This window comes from Sitodiplosis mosellana, unplaced genomic scaffold (genome assembly GCF_009176505.1).
Source record: "Sitodiplosis mosellana isolate CC-2019 unplaced genomic scaffold, AAFC_SMos_1.0 Smas_scaffold_6226, whole genome shotgun sequence".
NCBI classification, from domain to species: Eukaryota; Metazoa; Arthropoda; class Insecta; order Diptera; family Cecidomyiidae; genus Sitodiplosis; species Sitodiplosis mosellana.
Window position 1 is genome coordinate 2,756,631 of NW_022601467.1, and position 20,613 is coordinate 2,777,243.

The 20,613-nt window shown below is 34.9% G+C and overlaps 1 protein-coding gene across 6 annotated transcripts in view; it reads right to left on the bottom strand.

Annotated features, from left to right (window-relative positions):
• Positions 1–344: 344 nt before the first annotated feature.
• LOC129578548 (C-terminal-binding protein) overlaps positions 345–20,613 on the bottom strand; it is a 44,748-nt gene continuing 24,479 nt past the window's right edge. For all 6 annotated transcript variants that reach the window (XM_055467300.1, XM_055467298.1, XM_055467295.1 and 3 more), the window contains 7 exons: positions 6,875–7,463; positions 6,442–6,747; positions 6,088–6,348; positions 5,860–6,000; positions 5,370–5,571; positions 1,989–2,161; positions 345–1,847 (listed from right to left, as the gene is read on the bottom strand). In XM_055467300.1, the coding sequence (XP_055323275.1) occupies positions 1,782–1,847; positions 1,989–2,161; positions 5,370–5,571; positions 5,860–6,000; positions 6,088–6,348; positions 6,442–6,747; positions 6,875–7,045 (1,320 nt within the window). In that variant the 5' untranslated portion in view covers positions 7,046–7,463 and the 3' untranslated portion in view covers positions 345–1,781. The remainder of the gene's footprint in view (positions 1,848–1,988; positions 2,162–5,369; positions 5,572–5,859; positions 6,001–6,087; positions 6,349–6,441; positions 6,748–6,874; positions 7,464–20,613) is intronic.

A 20,613-nucleotide genomic window follows, 5' to 3' on the forward strand; every position in this document is an offset into this window, starting at 1 on the left:
TCAATTAAAAATTCTTGTTTCTTTTGCTCAAATTCCAATAAACATACATATATTAACATTTTTATTTCTTCTTCAATCAACTCCATTCATACTCGTGTTTCAGGGGATTTAAAGTTACTTGTTTCAATGATTTTTTTTTCTTATTTCTTCTCCATATCTCCTTTTTTGATGGTTTATCGAATTATTTGTGTTTGTTGTTTTTTTTACTAACCGATAATCAATCTTACTATATTAAATAATAATTTCAAATAGAGATAAAAGGGTTCAATGATTTTATTATTTCTCATCAATAATTTATGCTCCGTCGTTCACGACCAGCGAAATCATATGTTTTTATTTGTGTGTGTGTGTGTGTGTGTGTCTCTGTGTCTGTGTGTAATATTACTAATATTATTTTGTTCATTATTTTTTCTTTATTCATTGTTGTTATTTTTTACGATCTGCTTAAACATTTGTTTTTACACAATCCAGGGAATTTATGCCATTTTCCTTAAATAGATTTGCAAACTAACATTCTCTTTTGTTTGTAATTAATTTTTCTTATCTCCACTATTTCCATGGAAATATGGTCACATTTATATTCCAAGCACAGAAATTATATTCAATATTGTTGTTTTTTTTTTTTGTAAATTTTTGATTCAACATTTTTTTTCTTGCATTTTCACGTTGAAATGAACTTAAATTATAATTAGGAGTTCACATTTGTAATCAATTTCTCATTTCAAAATATACATCCCATTGTTTCGAAAAAAAACGAAAGAAATTAATTTCGATTTTCGTTAAAATGTGCTGACAATCGAACTATTTCATCAATCGCGTTTTGCAAAAAAAGAAAAATTCTTTGCATATTCGATTTGATGTGTGTGAGTGTGTTGTGTAACGATGCCGACATTCAATACGTATTCATTGTTGTTGTATCTGACAAACGTATGCTCAAACGGACCAAGCTGATATTTCAAATCGATCATCCCGTGATTGTGTGTATGTATGTGTTTATTTGAACAGAATAAAAAAAAAATTGTTACTATCAAATCGATCTGCGAATTGTCGCTTACACATTTCGTTATATGTAATTAATTGTTTGCCTCAATTCGAATTTCTTGTTTCATAATGCTTAATTAATTTTTTTAGCAAATTATTTTCTTTATAAAAAAAAATTTCATGTTCTGCTCCTTTTTTGTTGTTTTGTTGTTGTTGTTGTTACTGCTGCTGCTGCTGCTGAGACGCTAATGAATGAACTCATTAGAAAAAAAAATGTAGAGTCTAATGGGTCTGTCTATTCACATTTCCATATTTAAGTTGGGCCAAAAAATGTTTGTTTGCTTCTCTTTAATTTTTAACGATCAAAACTGAAGTTACTTCTTAATTATGTACTTCTAAAAGTGATTTCTATGTGTGTTATTCCATCCTGTTCATTTAACGATCATGCTTTTGAGGCGCTCTTTTTTTTCTGTTTTCGTTTCTTCAACTATAATATATGATTGTGATAGAGAATTTAATTTTTTTTTAATCTTTTGTTTTTCTTGTTTTAAATTGTAGTTTCTACTTTTATTCTTTCAATTTTTTTTTATACAGAATTCCATTTGCTACAAAAATAAATTCGAACGTAATTGAAAGAAATCGAAATTGAAGCCAAAACTTATAAAGTACATGTATTTCGAAAAAAAAAAGAAAAATTAAAGTAAAAAAAAAGAATCTATGAAGTGTTATCGATGACAATAATATTTCAGCTACTCAATGGTGTAAATTAGGTAGTGTTAATTATGCTGTAAGCTAGAAAACTAGTGCACTTCAGACGGTTCTGGTTTGGTTGCATGATGATTACTTGGGTCCGGGGCGCTTAGCGGCTGTACGGGATTTACGGCAGAGAAAACAAAAATTATCATTAGAAAATAGAGTATTTCAAAAGACTACCGACATTTGTTAAGTTTTATTTTTTGGCAAGACATTCTTGCGAAAATGAATGGAGAGCAACTGGATCCACTTACAGATTTACTCACTAGTCCGTGCGGCTGCACAGCTGAAATGGCCGAAACGGTTGGCGGTGGTCCTGCTGATGGTGGCGGTACTGATGTTGGGGCTCCAGCACTGTGCGGAGCTTCATGCGGTGTCGTGCTATGGGCTTGTTGCAATCCTCCCGAATAATATCCGCCATTGAGCCCTGTTCGTGTATGCATTTGGTTTTTGTTTTAATTGTTTGTTCAATTTATTTACTAATTTTTTTCGTTCTATCTCATGTGTAGAACGTTTAATTTCAGCGAAAAAAAAAACAATTTACAATTCAGCTAATTTTACACAAATTGTGAATATATGCCATGCAATTTTGATTGGAAAACGATAGAAATTTTTTTTTTTTTTTGTATATTATATCACCCGAAGTTATCCTAAATGTGTTTGATTTGCAGTGAAAGATATGTTTATTGGCTTGCCGACAAAATACCATTACCCTTCTAATGAACCCTTATCATTGTGCGATAAATTTTTTTTTTGGTTTTCTTTAAATCCAAATCTATTCGTTTAAAAAAAAAAGTCAATTGCACAAAATTATCAACAACACCTCTGTGAGAAAATCTAGGGAAAACCTTTGGAAAATGAACAAAATCAAAGTCACCGAAAAACAGTGAACAAATAAAAAAAATTGAAAAATTATATAAAAAGAAATCTTTATTCCATTTTATGAATTTTTTTACAACGCTTATGTGAATGTGTGTTTGTGTTTATGTTACAACGAATCCCAATTTGTCTCTTTTGGTTTTGTTTCAATTAAATTTATAAAATCCAAGAAAAAACAAAATGAAAAATTGTATCAAAAATTTGCCAGAGTACAAAATCAAATGAATTCGAATCATTTTGTTGGGTTTTCGATTTTTTTTTTCGATACATATTGAACACTAAAAAAAATGTAATTGTTTTTAAGCATGAAAGTTTGTGTGTGTGTTACTTGGAATTGAAAATATTACATTTCCATAAAATAAATTCTATGATTTAACAAAAAGAAAAAAAAATATGTTATTTCGTCCGTAAAATTTGCATTAATTTCACATTGTTTTTTGTTTTTTTTTTGTTTCGTAATCAAATTCTTGTGATGATTTCGGTTAAGGCGAAAATAAACGCGGATTTTCCATTAACATTCAGATTAAATCTGATGAAATAACAACAACAGAAAAACAAAGTATTTGAAATTAAAAGAAAGGATTCATTTCGGTTCAACATCAGAAATCTGATGTGCCAATCAATATCAATAAAACATTTTATTTCTTTAAAATGAATTGAAGAAGAAGAAAAATAGAAATTTCGATAAATGCCTCATCGAATCGACGGAGCGAAAGTGTTTCCCAGGTGTGTTGTGTGCAATTTTTTTTATACGAAAGGGTTTATTTTTTGTCTTTAGCCTAGCAAAATCTTTATGTACACGGCTAAAAAAAACAAAGCATTGATATATTCAATTTTTGTTTCATATGAATAGATTGGGCGAATAAATTTTGCTCTTTTTCGTGTGTATGTGTGTTTTTTTTGCTTGCATGTAATATATAAATTGTGTAAAATCGCTTGTGTTGACTAAGTTGTCATAAAAATTATGTTTTCATTTCTTTTTTGCGGATTTCTTATGTAACACTTCTAAAGCATCCAAACATTTACTAAGATATAATCAAATCAAACAACCGTTACTACCGTGCTTGTTTTAATTTACTAAACGACATTACTATTTTCAGTTATACTGTACGACAAAATGCGTGTATGCGATTCATTTGTGTGTAACCGCATACTAAAATGCATTCAACTTACGCATCATTTTACTTTTGTTATTTGAAAAAAATCAGTGTTTACTTTCACCTTAAAATTCTGTTCTTTTTTTTTCTCTCTTTCGCATCGCTATACGTAAATTACAACAAACTTATAATTTTTATGACAAATTATCGGTTACCTAAAATTAAAATTATTATGTATCTAACGAAAATTTCGAAGTAAAAATTATTTAAATTAAGAAGAAAAGAAAATAAAGCGAAAATGATATATAATAAATTGAGAAATGATGTGCTTGTGTCGTGTGTCCTCAATTCAAAATCCACAGTTAGTGTTTCGTTTTCTTCTTTTCATAACCTCTAGGAGATTGGTTGCGGTGAATGACAATGTTTGTGTAGATATATTTGGATCATTGGTGATTCATCAATGGCTAATGGTGTAAATGATGGAGTGTGAATGTGAGCGTTTAAGTGATTGAAATTTTGTGTGGATTTTTGTGGTGGTGCGCTTAACCATATCTCAAGTGGATTTTTGAACTATTGTACATGACCCCGAAACGTTTCCACGCTACCACGGACAATGTAGATGAAGATCATGAATGGGAATGAAAAGGACACTTCAAACAGAATTTTCACCGCAAATGAAAAGAAAAACCGAACAAACAACCGTTTTTTTTTCTCTTCTTAGCATTTGTTTTGTCAATTAGAATCATAAATGCAAATTTTAACGAAAAATAACTCTTACATGTACTGAGTACATTGTACTCTTACTACATCGCCTTAAGGGCCGATCGTATAATTTTCTCTATCGATTGCTTTTATCAGTTCTACAGATCGCAATGAAATGTGATTTTTTAAGCGTAATATACAATTAATCGAGGATAGTAGAAGATCGCACGTGACCGCTATATTGTAGAGTGTGTGTGTGTGTATGTTTGTTTGTTTGTTTTGTTTCTTCTTCTTTTCATCCGTAGGAGAAAAATGGATGCGTCATCAAAACTGAACAATTTGAATGAGACTTTTATTGCGATAGTATATCAGACTTTGAGATTGATGTTTGAATCCATGCAATAAAATGGTTTCAATGTGACCCACACGTATGCGATATGGAATTGCTTATGAACTGCGGTCACTTTCTCCAATTGGACCCAAAAAAAAATTATAAATTTAAAATCCAAAATTCTCAGAAAAAATAAACTGAGAGTGATTTCAAAAGAAGACGCAATTGAAATTTTCCAAAAGTTTTTTATTCCATCTGTCACTTTGTACTTGAATTATATTTGTACATTTCATGATCACATTTCTGCTTGTGTTTGTAAACAAATACGTGTGTATTTTTCGTTAATTATTTGCATTTAAATCGCATCTGTTTCTGGATAGAAGCAAATATTTTTTTTTCACTTGTTTTCGTTTCTTTTCTGTTTTCGTATACGTCTGTTTGTTTGTTCTGTACAAAACCGTGTGTTTAGAGTCGTTATCTTGTAATCGAATTTGCGTGTATGTGTGCCGGTGTTTATGTGTGTGTGTGTTTTTTTTTTTTAAATTAAACACTTAATTACTTGACTCGCGCTACATCATTTCATCTCAATACACTAGCATTTAGACTACATCAAGGTTTTGGTTTACCTTCTGTGTATCCAGGTGCCGAAGATGGTGTACGGTTGAAATATTCCTTATTGACACAATTCCGTAGCACATCTGGAATAGTACCAACAATAGCTCTTCTCATTTCACTGGCTGCCATTTCACGTAGTTCGGCTGCTGATGCTTCGCTGTAGAAGGCGGCGTGTGGTGTGCAAATCAAGTTTGGAGCATCTTTAAGAGCACCCTTGAATCGAACGAAGAATCACAGTTTTTGAATCGAAATATTTACAACTAAGCATTCGAAATTGTATACAAATCTATTTCATTCTTCACAGTACGTCTAAGGTTTTGGCGGCGACATACTAACGTGTTCGCTCGCACTAAGGGTGGCAAATACGTCATCGTAACACTGCCAAAATTGAGTCAAAATCTCAGACGTACTTTCTTTTTTGTTAAAGTCCATGAATTTTCGGTAATTTTATCCTTGCGAAATGTGAAAATGAAATTGCTAAGCTCTACGAAAATAACAAACCTGGAATACATTATATGGTTCGTTTTCGTGGACATCAAGGGCAGCAGCTCTTATCCGTCCTTGTTTCAATGCCAATGCCAAGGCTTCGTCATCAACTAAGCCACCGCGTGCTGTGTTCACTAAAAATGCACCAGGTCGCATCTGTCAATCGCAGCGAAAAGAGAGAAAAAATATTTGATTAGTGATAAGATAGATTGATTGTACGTGTAAAGCATCACGGCTACTAACCTGTTTAATCGTAAATTCATTAATTAAATGGTGGTTGTGCTCATTAAGTGTACAATGTAGTGACACACAATCTGATTGGAACAGCAAATCTTGTAATGTATATACTCTGGTAATGCCAAGAGCTCTATCAATGCCATCAGGAAGATATGGATCGTAGAAGATAACGTTTAAGCCAAAACCTTTAGCACGCAAAGCAACAGCACTACCAATTCGTCCCAAACCAACCAAGCCTAGTGTATCACCTCGGATTCGGGCACAACCCTGTCAGAGTAAAAGAGCAGACAAGAAAACCAAATTAATTGCGAATTCAATTGATTAATGGAGGTAAACTGATTCTATCAACGGCCCATTTACCTGTGCTGCTTCTCGCACTTGTTCAGGACCGGTGAATTTCTTTCCCTCTCGCACCATATTTGCCAACCAATACGTTCGGCGATATAAATTTAGAATGAGACACATTGTCGTGTCGGCTACTTCTTCTAATCCAAATCCTGGCACATTACAAACGGCGATACCCAGTTCTCCAGCTGCTTTAATATCTATGTTATCCGTACCACTTCCGATACGTACTATGATGCGAAGTACTTTGAATTTTTCGAGGTCCTCTTTCGTTAGAATTATCGTGTGCCACATCAAAGCGCCGGTGGCTTCGTTTAAGACCTAAATCGAAGAAGGAAAAAAATGAGACAAAAAACAAACAAAATCAATTATAGACTCGCTAATTAGAAAATTGGGCTATAGAGACAACGACGTCATGTCGTGTCATGTCATTGTCATAATGACATACCTTTTCGTGGATCTCAGATGTACTTTGAGCATCACAGAATGCAACTGTTGCAACATCTTTCAAAATGGGCATTTCGATGGCACAGTCTCGGCCATCAAGCAGCGCTACTAACGGTCTTGGTCCATTGGCGATTGGAATACGTGTATCGATTCGTTGACGTTTCGACAGCATTGTGACTAATGTTAATTTTGTTTGTTTTCTTTTGTTATCACCAGTTAATCAATTAATTTGCGTCGCTCGAAGCTTCCTTTCGACAGTACTGAGAGCTTGTTTCTCTTTCTATTTCTACGATAATGTTTCTGGGCCACTGGTTTCCTGCCAAATCAGGTAAACACAAATGTGTGTGTGTGTGTATGTGTAGGGTTTCGTTATAAATGCAAAACAAAGCACCGCCTTCAGTTGATTGCTCAGCGGTGAATGTTGATCGGCTTTGTATAGTCTACAGTAGTTGTTTCGCTGAAAAGTTGTTATTTCGTTCTGTTCTATTTTTTGTGACTTTGAAATCCGAAATTCGATTTGCGTCCTTTGTTGTAATTTATGAACTATTATTTCTGGCGTGTAGTTTTCTTCATTGTAAACTTGCTACGATCTGCGAAAAAAAAGAAGAAGAAAACGAAATGAGTGAAAAAAATATAGAAATAAATCAGTTTGCTGAAAAAGTTTGCTATTGAAACCAACAGAAAAAAAAACAATGGAATTTAAAGCTTCACTGAGGTTCAGGGTAATGTTTGAGAGCCAATATATCGCACAAAAGCTTAAACCTGTTATCATTCCGTCGGTCCAACGCACATATAAACCGCGGAAATGTAAAGAATGAATGGCAAAAAAATACGCTCATGAATAATCAGCATGTGCGAGTTGAAACTATTTCATACGTAAAAGTGGTCGTGATAACAAAGGGCACCAAATGCGAGGATATTTCATTCTTGGGCCAACCGACCCATTTCATAAACTATGTATACACTTCATTGAGATGGCAAAGAACAAAAGTTATTCACATTAACACAGCGTCAAAGTTTTAAGTTGTGCAAAAGTTGTGTTGGGGGGGGGGGGTGGTATTAAAGTTGGCATCAATTCATTTGCAAGTGTATTAGACACGTGGTACGGCCGGTGCTCCGATACATGCATTTCGTCTATTTACGCGAGTTTTCATGTGCACGCAACGGCATCGTAACTTTCATCGTTGCATCGAATTATCGGCAAAACTATAAACTTCAACTGTGTACGGTCAAACAGAACAGTTAGATTATGCAACGAAGGAGGCGGAGTATGAGCGCGCGCGCTTATTATAGACTATGTCGATTCTGTTCGCTATACTTTTCCATTTACTATGTGATTCTAATCGATGCATATTAACTCGTTCACCTTCTCCTCAAACATACAATAGCATGACAACAGGCGACAATAATACATTCAACTCAACATTGTTCAACAAGCACTCTTCAATTTTTCCACTTCCGATGCAGAGAAGAAAAAAAAAACGAACACAAAAGACAAAGTAAAATAATTCTTGAAACTTTTAGCGAAGAAAAGAGGTCAACACAGCTGTTGACATCTTTGTATCAGCGAACACCGGCAGCAATAGTCTCACTTCTACCATCGTTTCAACATAGACACACATACATACACACAGACCATCTGTAATTATATTCACGTATTTACATAACAACAATAACAGAAAGAAAAACAAAGATGGGGGTGTGGGTGTGTGTGCAGAGTAAATACCGAAATAAAACTACAAACCGAAGAGATGTTAGAGAGAGTTTAAATTTGTGGAAATGAGATCTTTGTGCAGATACAAATATTTTCTTTTTCCAAATTCATTTCAGTTATCCGTTTGGGTGTCAGAGAGAATGTGGTGATGTGATCTATAGCCGGTTGAAGGAGTTGGAGACAATAAATGATAACCAGAGGTAATAAGCGGCAAGAGCCGTAGAACGGGAGAGAAAATACACATGCTCCGGCATAATTGCTTGATCGCAACGGCCGCATCGACTTTAAGCGACACGAATCGCACGCGCATTTCGCAGACACACACATGCACTGGGTATATTCACTGTCTCGGTGACCGGTCATATTTTCCCCGGTCATAACTTCCCTCATACAAAATGAATGGAGAATTTATGGCCGAAATGACGGAGAAAATAATTCCATTTCAAATTTGGACATAAATTCCCCATCTAAAAAATTTTGATTAGAGAAAATAAGTCCAAAAATCAGAAGAAATTATATCCAAATGCATATGGACATAATTTCCCGGGGAAATTATGACCAAAGAGTCAGTGGAATTATATCCAATTGAAAATGGACATAATTTCCCCACGTATTTTTCATCGAATAATTGTACATAAATAATGAAATTAGCGTCACTTGAAGCGTTATTATTGAATGTAAAAAAAATTGGCCCAAAATGTTTGTTTCTTCTTCTGCCACATTTCACGTTCATCGTGATTTGTGGCACTCTCACTTGCTTGAGTGAGCTGCACTCGTCGTTCTTTATCTAACGCGAATTGGAGGCGAGAAATGAGTCCACTTTTTTTTCCACCAATTTTTAAATTTCTGTCCGATAACTCTCGGCGTAATTCGATTACGCGCAATTTTGTTGGCTCAACCATTTTTTTTTATTTGAACACGAAATAAAAATAAAATTGATTGAAAAAACTCAAAACTTTAGCACAAATTGACTTGCTTGTCACTCATGTTACTTCAGACTGAAGTGTGAAAGTGCTCAATATCATCGCATTTATTATTTGTTAATTCATAGAAAAGAACAAATTGTTCCATTTAATTTCATAAAATAACTCGAAAACTTTGTTTCAAACGGTTAAAAACAGTAAATAACAAATGCGCTATTTCTTCAATAATATTGCTATTTTTTGCTATTTTTGCTATTTTCCTCTAGTATTTATATGAACTTCAAAAAAATAGCTAATGGTGTCTCTCCCCATGCGTTTACTCCAACCGACCCAAAATTCCAAGAATTCTGGGCTAATCGTCACATTTCTCATTCTCCATCTCTTCTTCAATGTGCCGATGTCCCAATGTTTTATGCATGTACCAATGGAGATGATAATTCCATTTCAAATTTGGACATAACTTCCCCATCTAAAAAATTTTGATTAGAGAAAATATGTCCAAAAATCAGAAGAAATTATATCCAAATGCATATGGACATAATTTCTCGGGGAAATTATGACCAAAGAGTCAGTGGAATTATATCCAATTGAAAATGGACATAATTTCCCCATAGATTTTTTTGGATTTTGGGCAAATTTTGTCCGAAATTCGGTGGAATTATGACCGGGGAAGTTATGCCCTGTAGCCCACTGTCTCCACGTCTGTCGCGATTTATACATCGGTATATATACAGTCTAACTTCTACTTTTAACTTGTTCTTTTCCAATTTCATTAATGTTCTTTAGTTTATTTTGTTCTTCAAAGAAAACTTATCTACTTTGCGCCACAAAGTTTTTGAAAATGGTTTGAAAACTTGTGTCTCATCTTTTGCTGTCTAGTTTTATTTCGCTTCCTTTTGTTTTCCGCTCTCTTTCTCTTCTTCTTCTTCTTCTTCTTTTTCTTCTTCTTTTATACTATTTTATTTTCGTTTTGAAATTTTGCTCAACTTTCGGTTGTCCTTTTTTCTCTCTCTCACTCTCACTCTCACTTCATGTAACATTGCATTCCATTCCATTCCTCTTGTCTATTTCGATTTTGTTTTACATTTCCAGTTGGTTATTACTTATTAGTTTTCTCTTTCTCTCTTTCTCTCTCTCTCTCTCTCGGTAGGCAGTTGAAAACATTTTGTTTTTTTTCTTTCTGAACTGGCGAATCATGCTCAAGAATTCGAAATGAGTTAACATGCATATTGAATAGAGGAGAAAAAAAAATGTTGGGGCATGATTGGCTTGATTTGCAACAAATGAAATCATTGCATTTGATGCTTCCGAAAATTTATGAATTCTATGTCAAACGCGACGAACGACCGTGATTATGTAATTTAATGTTAATCGACAAAGTTGGCGTTTCATCATTTTCGATGGAGGCGAAACACATGAACTCAACTTTGTGCAGTTATTCACGTAAACAGGATGAAACAAAACAAAAATGAACAACAACAAAAGAAACGAACTTGTTGAAAAAGTCCTAGTTTTCTTTACGACGAACAAACTTTCAACGTACAATGGAGTCAAGAAACAACATCATATAACTTTTGCGTACAACGAATTTTTTTTCTTTCTTCCTAGGAGCGTGTGCATCACTGGCTTACAAAACTTTATGCTGTGCTTTGGCACTAATTTTTACATTGAAAATTCAGAAGAGTGTAGAGGGAAAATCAAGCCATATTTCAAATAAAAACAGGACAGAGAGTAAAATTTTGCCGCCTAGCCAAGACAAAATAACGAAAAAGCGCCAACTTTTCGCAAAGTTTGATCAAAAACTTTTTATTCCTCTTCGAGCTATCAACACGGTTTAAGTAGCAACAGCAGTAGCTGACTTCACTTCACATCAAGCAACAATCACTACTTCGCTTAAACTTTTTCTTTATTTCTTCCACTCTCACTCTATTGGTGTTTTGTTTTTTTCTTTCTCTCTCTCTCTATTTTTTTATTTTTTCCCTAACATTTAACATCATAAGTTGTTGGCATTGGTTGCACATGATTTTGTCAGCCAGAACAATCGAGAAAACTCATCAATTTTGAAAATAATTCAATTAGACCAATGATGATTGTTTTAATTTGTTCGTACGACGTTGGCCATTTTTAATAAGAATATAATTGAATAAATGAATTCAAGCGATTCATTGAATCAAAGAAACCCGTTGCAATATTGGATTGCATTGTAGAAAAAAGAAGCCGGAAAATTGCATATCGTTTTCATGCCAAAGTAATCATTAGATTTTTAACATTTTTTTTGCACTCGCCTCCAATTCGGCAAATGGAGATGTGTATGAATTTTTATTATGGATCACATTCACAAGCATCTCCCCGAAGAACATCTGAACAAAAACGGAAATGTTTGAGCAAAATAAAAACTCCTTTATATTTGTTACGCCGCAACTTTTATATTTGCATGGCATACAATTTATTTGCCATTGCGTTAAACTTTCTATGGCATTTGTTGTGGTTTTTGAATGGTGCACAATGTTCGTTCTATTGTACAATGCACGATCAACTATAACAGTCGTATGCGTTTCATGTGCATGTCAGTTGCAAAGTCCCAACGAATATTAGCTTTCGTTTGGCGAACGAAATTTTGTTTTTTATTTGCAACAAAGAAGTTTGTTCGCTTCGCTGCCAACGAGTGACGCGTGGAACAAAAGTCGACGACTGTCAAATGTGGCGCACATCAGATTTAAATGTGATAAAAGTCAAGAATGTCAAGTGCGTGAGCGTCAAAAATGAATACCTCAAATCTTTGTGAGAAATCAAAATGTGTTGCAAGAAACAAACGACAACGTCAATACATGGCGAAAACTTTCAAGCGTCCCCATCAAGACATACAGTCATTAATTTTCAGTCATTCACTTTTTACTTGTGTGTTGGTGCTTCTCTGTTTTTTTTTCTTCTCTTTCCTTCTGTCGTTGTTGTGTTTACTGTTAGCTCGTAATTATGTACAAACTTTTCGGGGGAGGCCTTCTCTGTGCCAAGTTGAACCAAATTCGGATACATGCAATGTAAACACATTCAACTCAAGTGAAGCGACGAAAATGATTAAAAATTCGATTTGAAAAAAAAAAATAATTAAGAATTTCCTCTTTCTTCAACTTTTGTGTTGTGCGCTATGTTCGTATTCAAATAATCATTGAATTACAGACGTTGCCTTAGAATTCAATATGAAAAAGTGATTCAAATACACTGTCGCTGTGGCATGAGCTCGCATACACATCAACCTGATGGAAGGTATACGAACAATAACAACAACACCAGTAAACGGCAAGTGTAACACTTTAACAAGTTCACTCATTTAGCACATAGCAATGGGATGTTTTGCATGCAAAATAGTTGAACGTAATTGATTTATAACACAGCGCAGAAACAGTTTTTGAAGCCCGAAACTTTTTGGAAAAGTTTCGCTCTGAAAATGTTTTTAATATTTTGTTTGGTATTCCGATTGTGCACGGCTCATTTCCTTCTATTGCCGTTGCCGTTGCTGTTGTCGTTGTCGTCGTCGTTGTCGTCGTCGTCGTCGACGTCGACGTCACTATTTTTTCGTCTGCCTTGAAGGCCGTTAATTGACTGTTGCTAACGCATTCAATGCAAAATTGCCACAATTAATGCTCATTGGAAACTTGAGCAACTATTTTTGTAAATACATATTTTGAAAAGGGTTTAATTGGTTCACTCTCAACGAAAAATAGACAAATAAATGTGCGGTGTAAGGAAACAACAACAATAATGATAATAATACATAACAAGCGGGGAAAAACTTTTTATTCCAACTTGTTGGCCATTGATCTTCTCGAATCGAAAAAGGAAAAGTGTTTATAGTAAACTTTTTAAATTCGTTGTGTTTGTTTGAATATGTCATTTCCCTTTCCGACTGTTTACATCCGACGACTTGACTTTTGATTCGAAAAAACTGCACCGTGAAAACGAAGACATTTTTTTACCACTGTTACTACCGTCGCTGCTGTTCTTCAACTCAAACTTTTGTTGTTGTTTAAAAACGAAGTCTGAGTGAATAATTTACAATCTATCATTTTAAAAGCACGAAAAGTCGTAGCTGGTCTTTGTACATGTGCGAATACAATGCTATCTTGCATAAGATGGAAATCTCGAGGATCCTTCCAAGTATGAGTGTTGCACGTTTTATTGTGTTCGTTTGACTTTCGTTTCAATTCTTTTCTTTTCTTACATTCTCTTCTTTCTGTTCTTCAGAAGGTTTGTCGACATACCCAATCAGAATTAATTAAAACTTGGTTCGTTTAATGCTAAAAAAAAACGCTTCTTTGAACGATCTTTGGCTGTGTAAAAACTCGGACAATGTCTTTCTATTGATTTTTTTTGTACTGTCCTTTGACTGTTGTCAACCAGAAAAGTTCTCTCGCCTTACATAACTTTTTTACTGCTAATCGTTCTACCATCCAAGAGTGTCTTAATGCGTTGAATTTTAAATCATGAAATAAAATATTCATTCAAATATTAGGAAAAATCGCCCACTTTGTACGCTTTGAATTCGCATCCTCGAAACGAAAAAAAATGTTTTCAAATTCAAACATGGCAATGGCATCCCTTTCCATCATAAATTAATTAAAGTCCAAACATTAGGCATTTCCATGGAGAAAAAAAAATAATTATTTATGCTGCTGTTGTTGTTTCTATATTTGTCTATGGCAGCCAGCAGCTATTCAACGATGCTATCGAGTCTATGCGCCTTCATTTGATTGGAGCATCTATGGTAACTATGAAAATTTCCATTTCATCCACTTCAAAATTCTTTGACCAACAAAAAGTTTGCCCATTTGAATTAAAACTTAATTAAAAAATGATTTGATTTGAAACTTTTACAGTAGTGACGGCAACAACAGAAGCAACCAAAAAATTAGCACCGATTCAGCTCATACCTCATGAATTTTTGCTGGAGATGATTCTGTCCAACAATATTTATGGTAGAAGGAATAATTATCATTTGATGGAATCACTTTTTTTTGTAATAGAGAATTATGACATTTCCACTCTTAGTCACTTCATTGCGATGGTACCATTTTTCAAAATGTGCGGTCGTTCCATCATGTCAAATGGAAGTGTAGAACATTGATGTAAATTCGATCATCATTCTTTTAGCAGGGCGCATTATGCAAAACAAGAGGCATATAGACCATCCCCTGGAAAGGTCTTGTCTTGAAAATAAACTTTAGCTACGACTTTCACAGAAAAGCGGCGTGAAAATCGTACAAATATCGCGTCGATCGCAAGCGAGACAAAAACATAATGAAGAAGTGCAGAAAAAACCATCAACAAAGTTTTCGACCGTTTGTTGTCAGACGATGTTTAAAGCACGCGTCGAGAGAGCTGTCGATGGCCAGAGCATGAAAAAAAAATCAACACATACACACAATGGTATAACTAATATAGGAAGTTCGGGGGCAAACAATTCACCACGCATTGAGATAGAGAAAGAAGACGACGATTGCGGCAAAACAACCGACAGAGAAGGCGACATCTAACCTAGAAATGGTATTGACGAGTGAAAAAGGGAGACTGAACCAAAAAGTTTGTACCGATGGAAAACGGAACAGTTTTTGCATCCGAACAGAAAATCTGGCGAAAAACTTTTCGATGAGCTTTATATCTTATTGTTTTTGCCATTTCCCTTCAGTCCCTTCAGTCCCTTCATTCCCTCCAATCGTCGTTATTTATTTATTTATTTATTTTTTCTTAACGTTACATTCAGCCGTTACATGAATCAATATGGGCAACGTTGTTGTTTAATTGGAATATCAGTAATCAAATGAATGACATTCAGATTTTCGTTTGGCATTAACAATTCTTCGAAAAGTGTCGCCGACAGAGAGAGTGTGGGAGTGTGTAAATGTTTGATGTTTTCAGGAAAAAAGAAAAGAAAATTAAAGTCCAAACTTAAATAATGCGTGCATGGTTTGAAAATGCCATTCTTGAGTATCTTGTTGTAGGACTTAATGTCAAATAGTTTCGTTTGCATTTCACATAAAGTTGGAAAACTACATGATTTTAATTAAAATATTAAAACGAAGAAATAAGGGCGACAAAACGATACTATAATACTATACATGCACCAAAGTTGCATGGATGAAAAATTTCAAAAGCGTGCGCACACACTGCACACCAAGGTTCAAGGGAACTGAGCCGTTGTATTTACTTGTCTTCGTTCGTTGTTGTGGTTTTTTTTTGCTCGTGTTTTTGCAAATTATGGACTCGCATAAGCGTAAATACTAAACAAAAACGTTTCAAACTTTATTAGAAGTTTGCATGACTATGGAAATGCCGGTAGCTTGCTATACACGTTACCGTACAGCGTGTACACATTGGGCCAAAGGGGAGAGTCAGAGAAAGAGAGTACACGAGACTGTCGATTTTCCATGTAGAAACAAGTAACGCAAAGTCAAAAGTGTACATGAAAAAGTTATTTGAATGGAAAGCACATTTGAATGCACAAATACACACACACACAGAAGGAGAGTGAGAGAGAGAACATTTTTACACTGATACGGATGCGAGCAGCAGAATAGATTTCAAGCGTACCAACATCCATGTGTCGGCAACATGAAGTGTGCTCCAATGATAATTAATATGCAAAATTCTGTGTAACATGTGTTTGGATAGTGAACCAAGTTAAGAGATAAACAGAATTCGTTCTCGTTTGTTTTGCTTTTAAATCTCGATATTTATTATATTCATTCTTCGCACGACAAATGTGCTTTTGCTTGCACGAGAAATAGAAAATGTTCATTTTTATGATTGCGAATGCGTTTACGAGGGGGCGAACGGTGTACTTGTTGCACAGTCCAACAGCAACGGGAATCTCCATATAAAAATATGATGTAGAAACTAACGCCACCCCGCGACACGTACCGTTACCATATGAACGTGTTATTGTAACCACAAATTGTGCCCCATCCATGATTCGATTAAATGTTATCGCAGGTACGGCTCGTTAGGTTGCGCTAGTTATGCGTATTGTCTTAGCTGGCACAATCGCCTTGTTATATTGTGACGCTCAAGGGGGAGGGCAGTGAACTAGTACTGCATTCAATGCTGATTCAATGCCGATTTAATGCCAATTCAATGCCACTAAACTCAAATTAATGCTATTCACTGCAATCCACTCCTGTCAAAACAGTAATCTAGTACATCAATCGATGACAGCAGTGGATTGCAGTGAATAGCATTGTTTTGAATTTAGTGGCATTGAATCGACATTAAATCGGCATTGAATCGACATTAAGTCGGCATTGAATGCAGCACTAGATCACTGCCTTCCCCCTTGGTGGCGCTACTTGTGTAATTCTTTTTTTCTTCTTTCTTTCATTCAAATGAAGTTGCAAACTGTTTTCTCTGCTTACACATTCAGTGTGTAGCTAGCTGTAGCGCTATCAATGGTGAGTGGATGCGCTATCATTGCAAGTGAATAGAAATGAAATTAATTTGAGCATGCCATTTGTTCCGTCTTTCATAAATTTACAAATTCATATCTATCTCCCGTTGAGTCTTTGATTTTAACAATAGAATGTTGGCCGCCCGCACGGTATGACATCAGGAATGTAAACACTAAGTGGATACGCTTGTTTTTCCGCATTGCACATTCAGCTTTATTCTGTATGTGCACTAAAAACGGAGTAACACTTTCCAGACACGTTTCGAAAGATCAACCTATTTTGTATACGGTACAACACTAGTGAATGCTCTGGTTTTTGCTCTTGCTCTTGGTGTATGTGACACTGGAATTTCAATGGATTTTATTTCGAGTTGGATTCACGTTTTTCCCCCTTTGGTCAAATAACGCTGCTCGACGCTTCGCTAATGAATCATACAAACTGTCACAATGCCAAATGGAGTCTTCCGAACAACAAAATACATTTTGACTCCGGTGGATTTTGTGCTTACACACAGCACATACATCATGAGATGCAACCAATCGATATTAATCACATTATAATCGTTGAAGTTCGATGCATGCAGTTCTATATTCATTTGACACATTCGTTATTGAGTGCACAACTGCATAAGCACATTGTGCATAGAAAACGTACAGAAAGCACATGACACACATAGGATGTCATGCATATAGAATGTTCTTATCTATGTCGTCACATACTAAATCAAAAAACCATCATCATACAGACACAAAGTATTTGTTAATGTTTTCATTCAAAAGTTTGGCTTTGCACGAATGATGAAGGAAATGAACAGGGGAATAAGTGGGAAAATAGAACGGATCGATACATTAAGTGACGGTGGCTTTAGACAAATTATATATTCAGCTGAAAATATATTCTCAATCAACAAACTATTTGAAGTGATAATCAATTGGAGGTTGTACCAATACGTAACCGCTTGAAAGGACATAGCGACAGTTTGTTGTCAATTTTAGTTGGAAGTTGAACGTAACATTTCGTTGGAAATGACCAAAACCAACAATCGTTTTTAGTACTTTGTCTTCATTCTGATCAGCGTTCGGCAAAGAATAGGTGATCTAAAACCCTTTTTTAAAGCCATAGTATATTCTAAATTTTAAATCCCTCGTTGTGGAATATATTTCAGCGTTTTTGTTGAAAGTTTACCAAAAACTTTGTGGAAATATGTTGAACATTGAGATAGAACTGCATACAAGAAGTGTACGATTAAAATTAAGTTTAGTATCAAACATGTATTATTTGTGCATATTTAAATGGTTTGTAGAACAGACGCAAGAGATTAGTTTTTAAGCTTATTAACAAAAGCCCGAAATTCGTCTCAATTTCGAATATTTTCCGTTGAAAAGCGGCGCACACGTTTGATGCATATAGCAAAGTAGTCGCACCAAAAGGAAATAAGCAGAAGGATGAACAACTGAAACACAAACAAAAGAAATGGCAATGCTGCGAATTTTAAGCGAAAAGTTTTCGGTAATTTCTCAACTTGCTTTGACTGCAACTAAATCACTTTTCCGATCTTTTTGCTGTAAATCTCTTTGGATTTAGTTCATAGGAGTTTGTTAACATGAGTTGTTCTCGCAGCATCAAAATATGGGCATGATAATCCAGATGCAGGATTTTTTCGAGTTGAATGAATTGCACGTACATTTTTTATTGAATATGGAAAAACTCTTTTTCTGTCAAGTCAAACGAACGAATGAACCCAATAAAGAATAAATTTACTAGGTAAAATGATACAAAGTTGTTACTTCTCTCCACTTTCACCAAGAACATTCAACGAAATATTTCCGATGAAATTTCGAAACAGATATGTATTAGATGATGATAGATAAGAAAGGAGGAAAATTGAAACATTTGCTTTGTGTAAGCGGAGAAAAAGGACACAATGAGTGAGTCAAGCCGCATAGTTAGCTACGAATAGCATTTACTTCTTGCTTCTTATACAGACACACACGCACAGAGAGAGAGAGAGAGAGAGAGAGAGGTACACACAGTAAATATTATTCTCTCGTAATGATAATTTCGATCCGTAACTGGCATTGACTTTGAAATCCGCACACAGCTTCAAATATCAACGTGCACCGGTCTAACTCTGCCGGCGAATATGCGGAATGTTTGAATTGCACGTTTTTGATTTTAGATCTGTCTACCATATCTGTGGAAAACTTAAATTGTATCATAAAAACATGGATTTTTCATGCACATTTTGAGCTATGGCTTTCGAACTACACACACATACATACGCTGGCTGCATTTGCCGTGTGTGAACTATTCATGCAAATATATAAATTATTATATTAAAAGTTTTTCTAATGCATAACGATTTAGCAGTTTTCATTTTATTTCACGCAGAATTAGTTTGAGTTTAGAACTTTGCAGGCGGATATGTATATGAAGAGAGAGAGAGAGAGAGAGAAATAGAGTGGGAGAGAGCGAGAGCGAGGGAGAAAACTTTGTTTGGAAAGCAAATAAAACTTTGTTTGAAATATATAATGCATGGTGGATAAAAGTTAGGTGGAGTGTCGCACGGAACACGATTTTCATGTATGAAAATCGCGTCGGTAGTAATGCTTACTCTCGCCGGTTTCTCCATTTAATTTGGAATTAAATGGAATTCTTGCGGGAAACCAACAAAGTAAATATTAATTGAAATATTTCGGAGATTATCATTATTTCGAATACGCCACACACACACACAACGGTAGAACTTTCTGGTCAACTTTTCTATTCAGAAAATGCGAATACAATAAACATGATTACGAGTCTTCGTTACTTCAATCAAACTTTGAAAGCCATCAAATCCATCCGAAAGTTCGCAGAAAAAGTGAAATTCTATTCTCATTCATATGAACGGGGTCTTCGGAAACGCAATATTCATTTAACAAGTATCCATCATCTCTCTGTCGTGGTTATGTATGAAAATGTGCATAAAAAAATCAATATTCAATTAGTGAATATCAATGAAAGGCAAACTTTTGGCTTAGAAAAAAAAAAGAATTTCATTTCGCTTGCGAGAGCCCAAAAAATAAAAGTGGGTAAAAAAGGGCAATCGAGGGGAAAAACCTTCAAACAAAAGAAAAAGATTTAGAACTTTTGATAAGTCACGCTATTCGAAGACAAAACATTAATTATTATGAATTCTTTTCCTTTCTCGAGAAAGAAAAAAAATCCAACATAGAAATCGTGGGTATCGTCGGACCTTTTTTTTAGTTGGTTTTTCAATTTGATGTACTTTTAATTGGGCTCATAGCCTAATAAATTATTATCAATGTTTGAGAGGTTTAATTTTACCGACTAGCATGGCTTGGTTCGATAGCTAGAATATTTAAAGTCGCTTGAGTTGAGTTGTACGACAGAAAAGCCGTTGCCACTCGCCACAAAAATTATGAATGTCTGCAAACTTGTTGTCGTATATATCGATCGAGAAATGTTTTCAGTTGCAAAGTGTGTGAACCGACATGGACCAAAGAGAATCGAGCGCACAGGGGTGATGGCGCAGCGAGAATGAAACAGAAATGAACAGAGAGTGAGAAGGAAAGAGAGAAAGACAGGGGAAATGACATGAAGGGTATAAAATCGAGCGAATAGAAAATACCAATTCAGACTATGAACATTCGATACAATT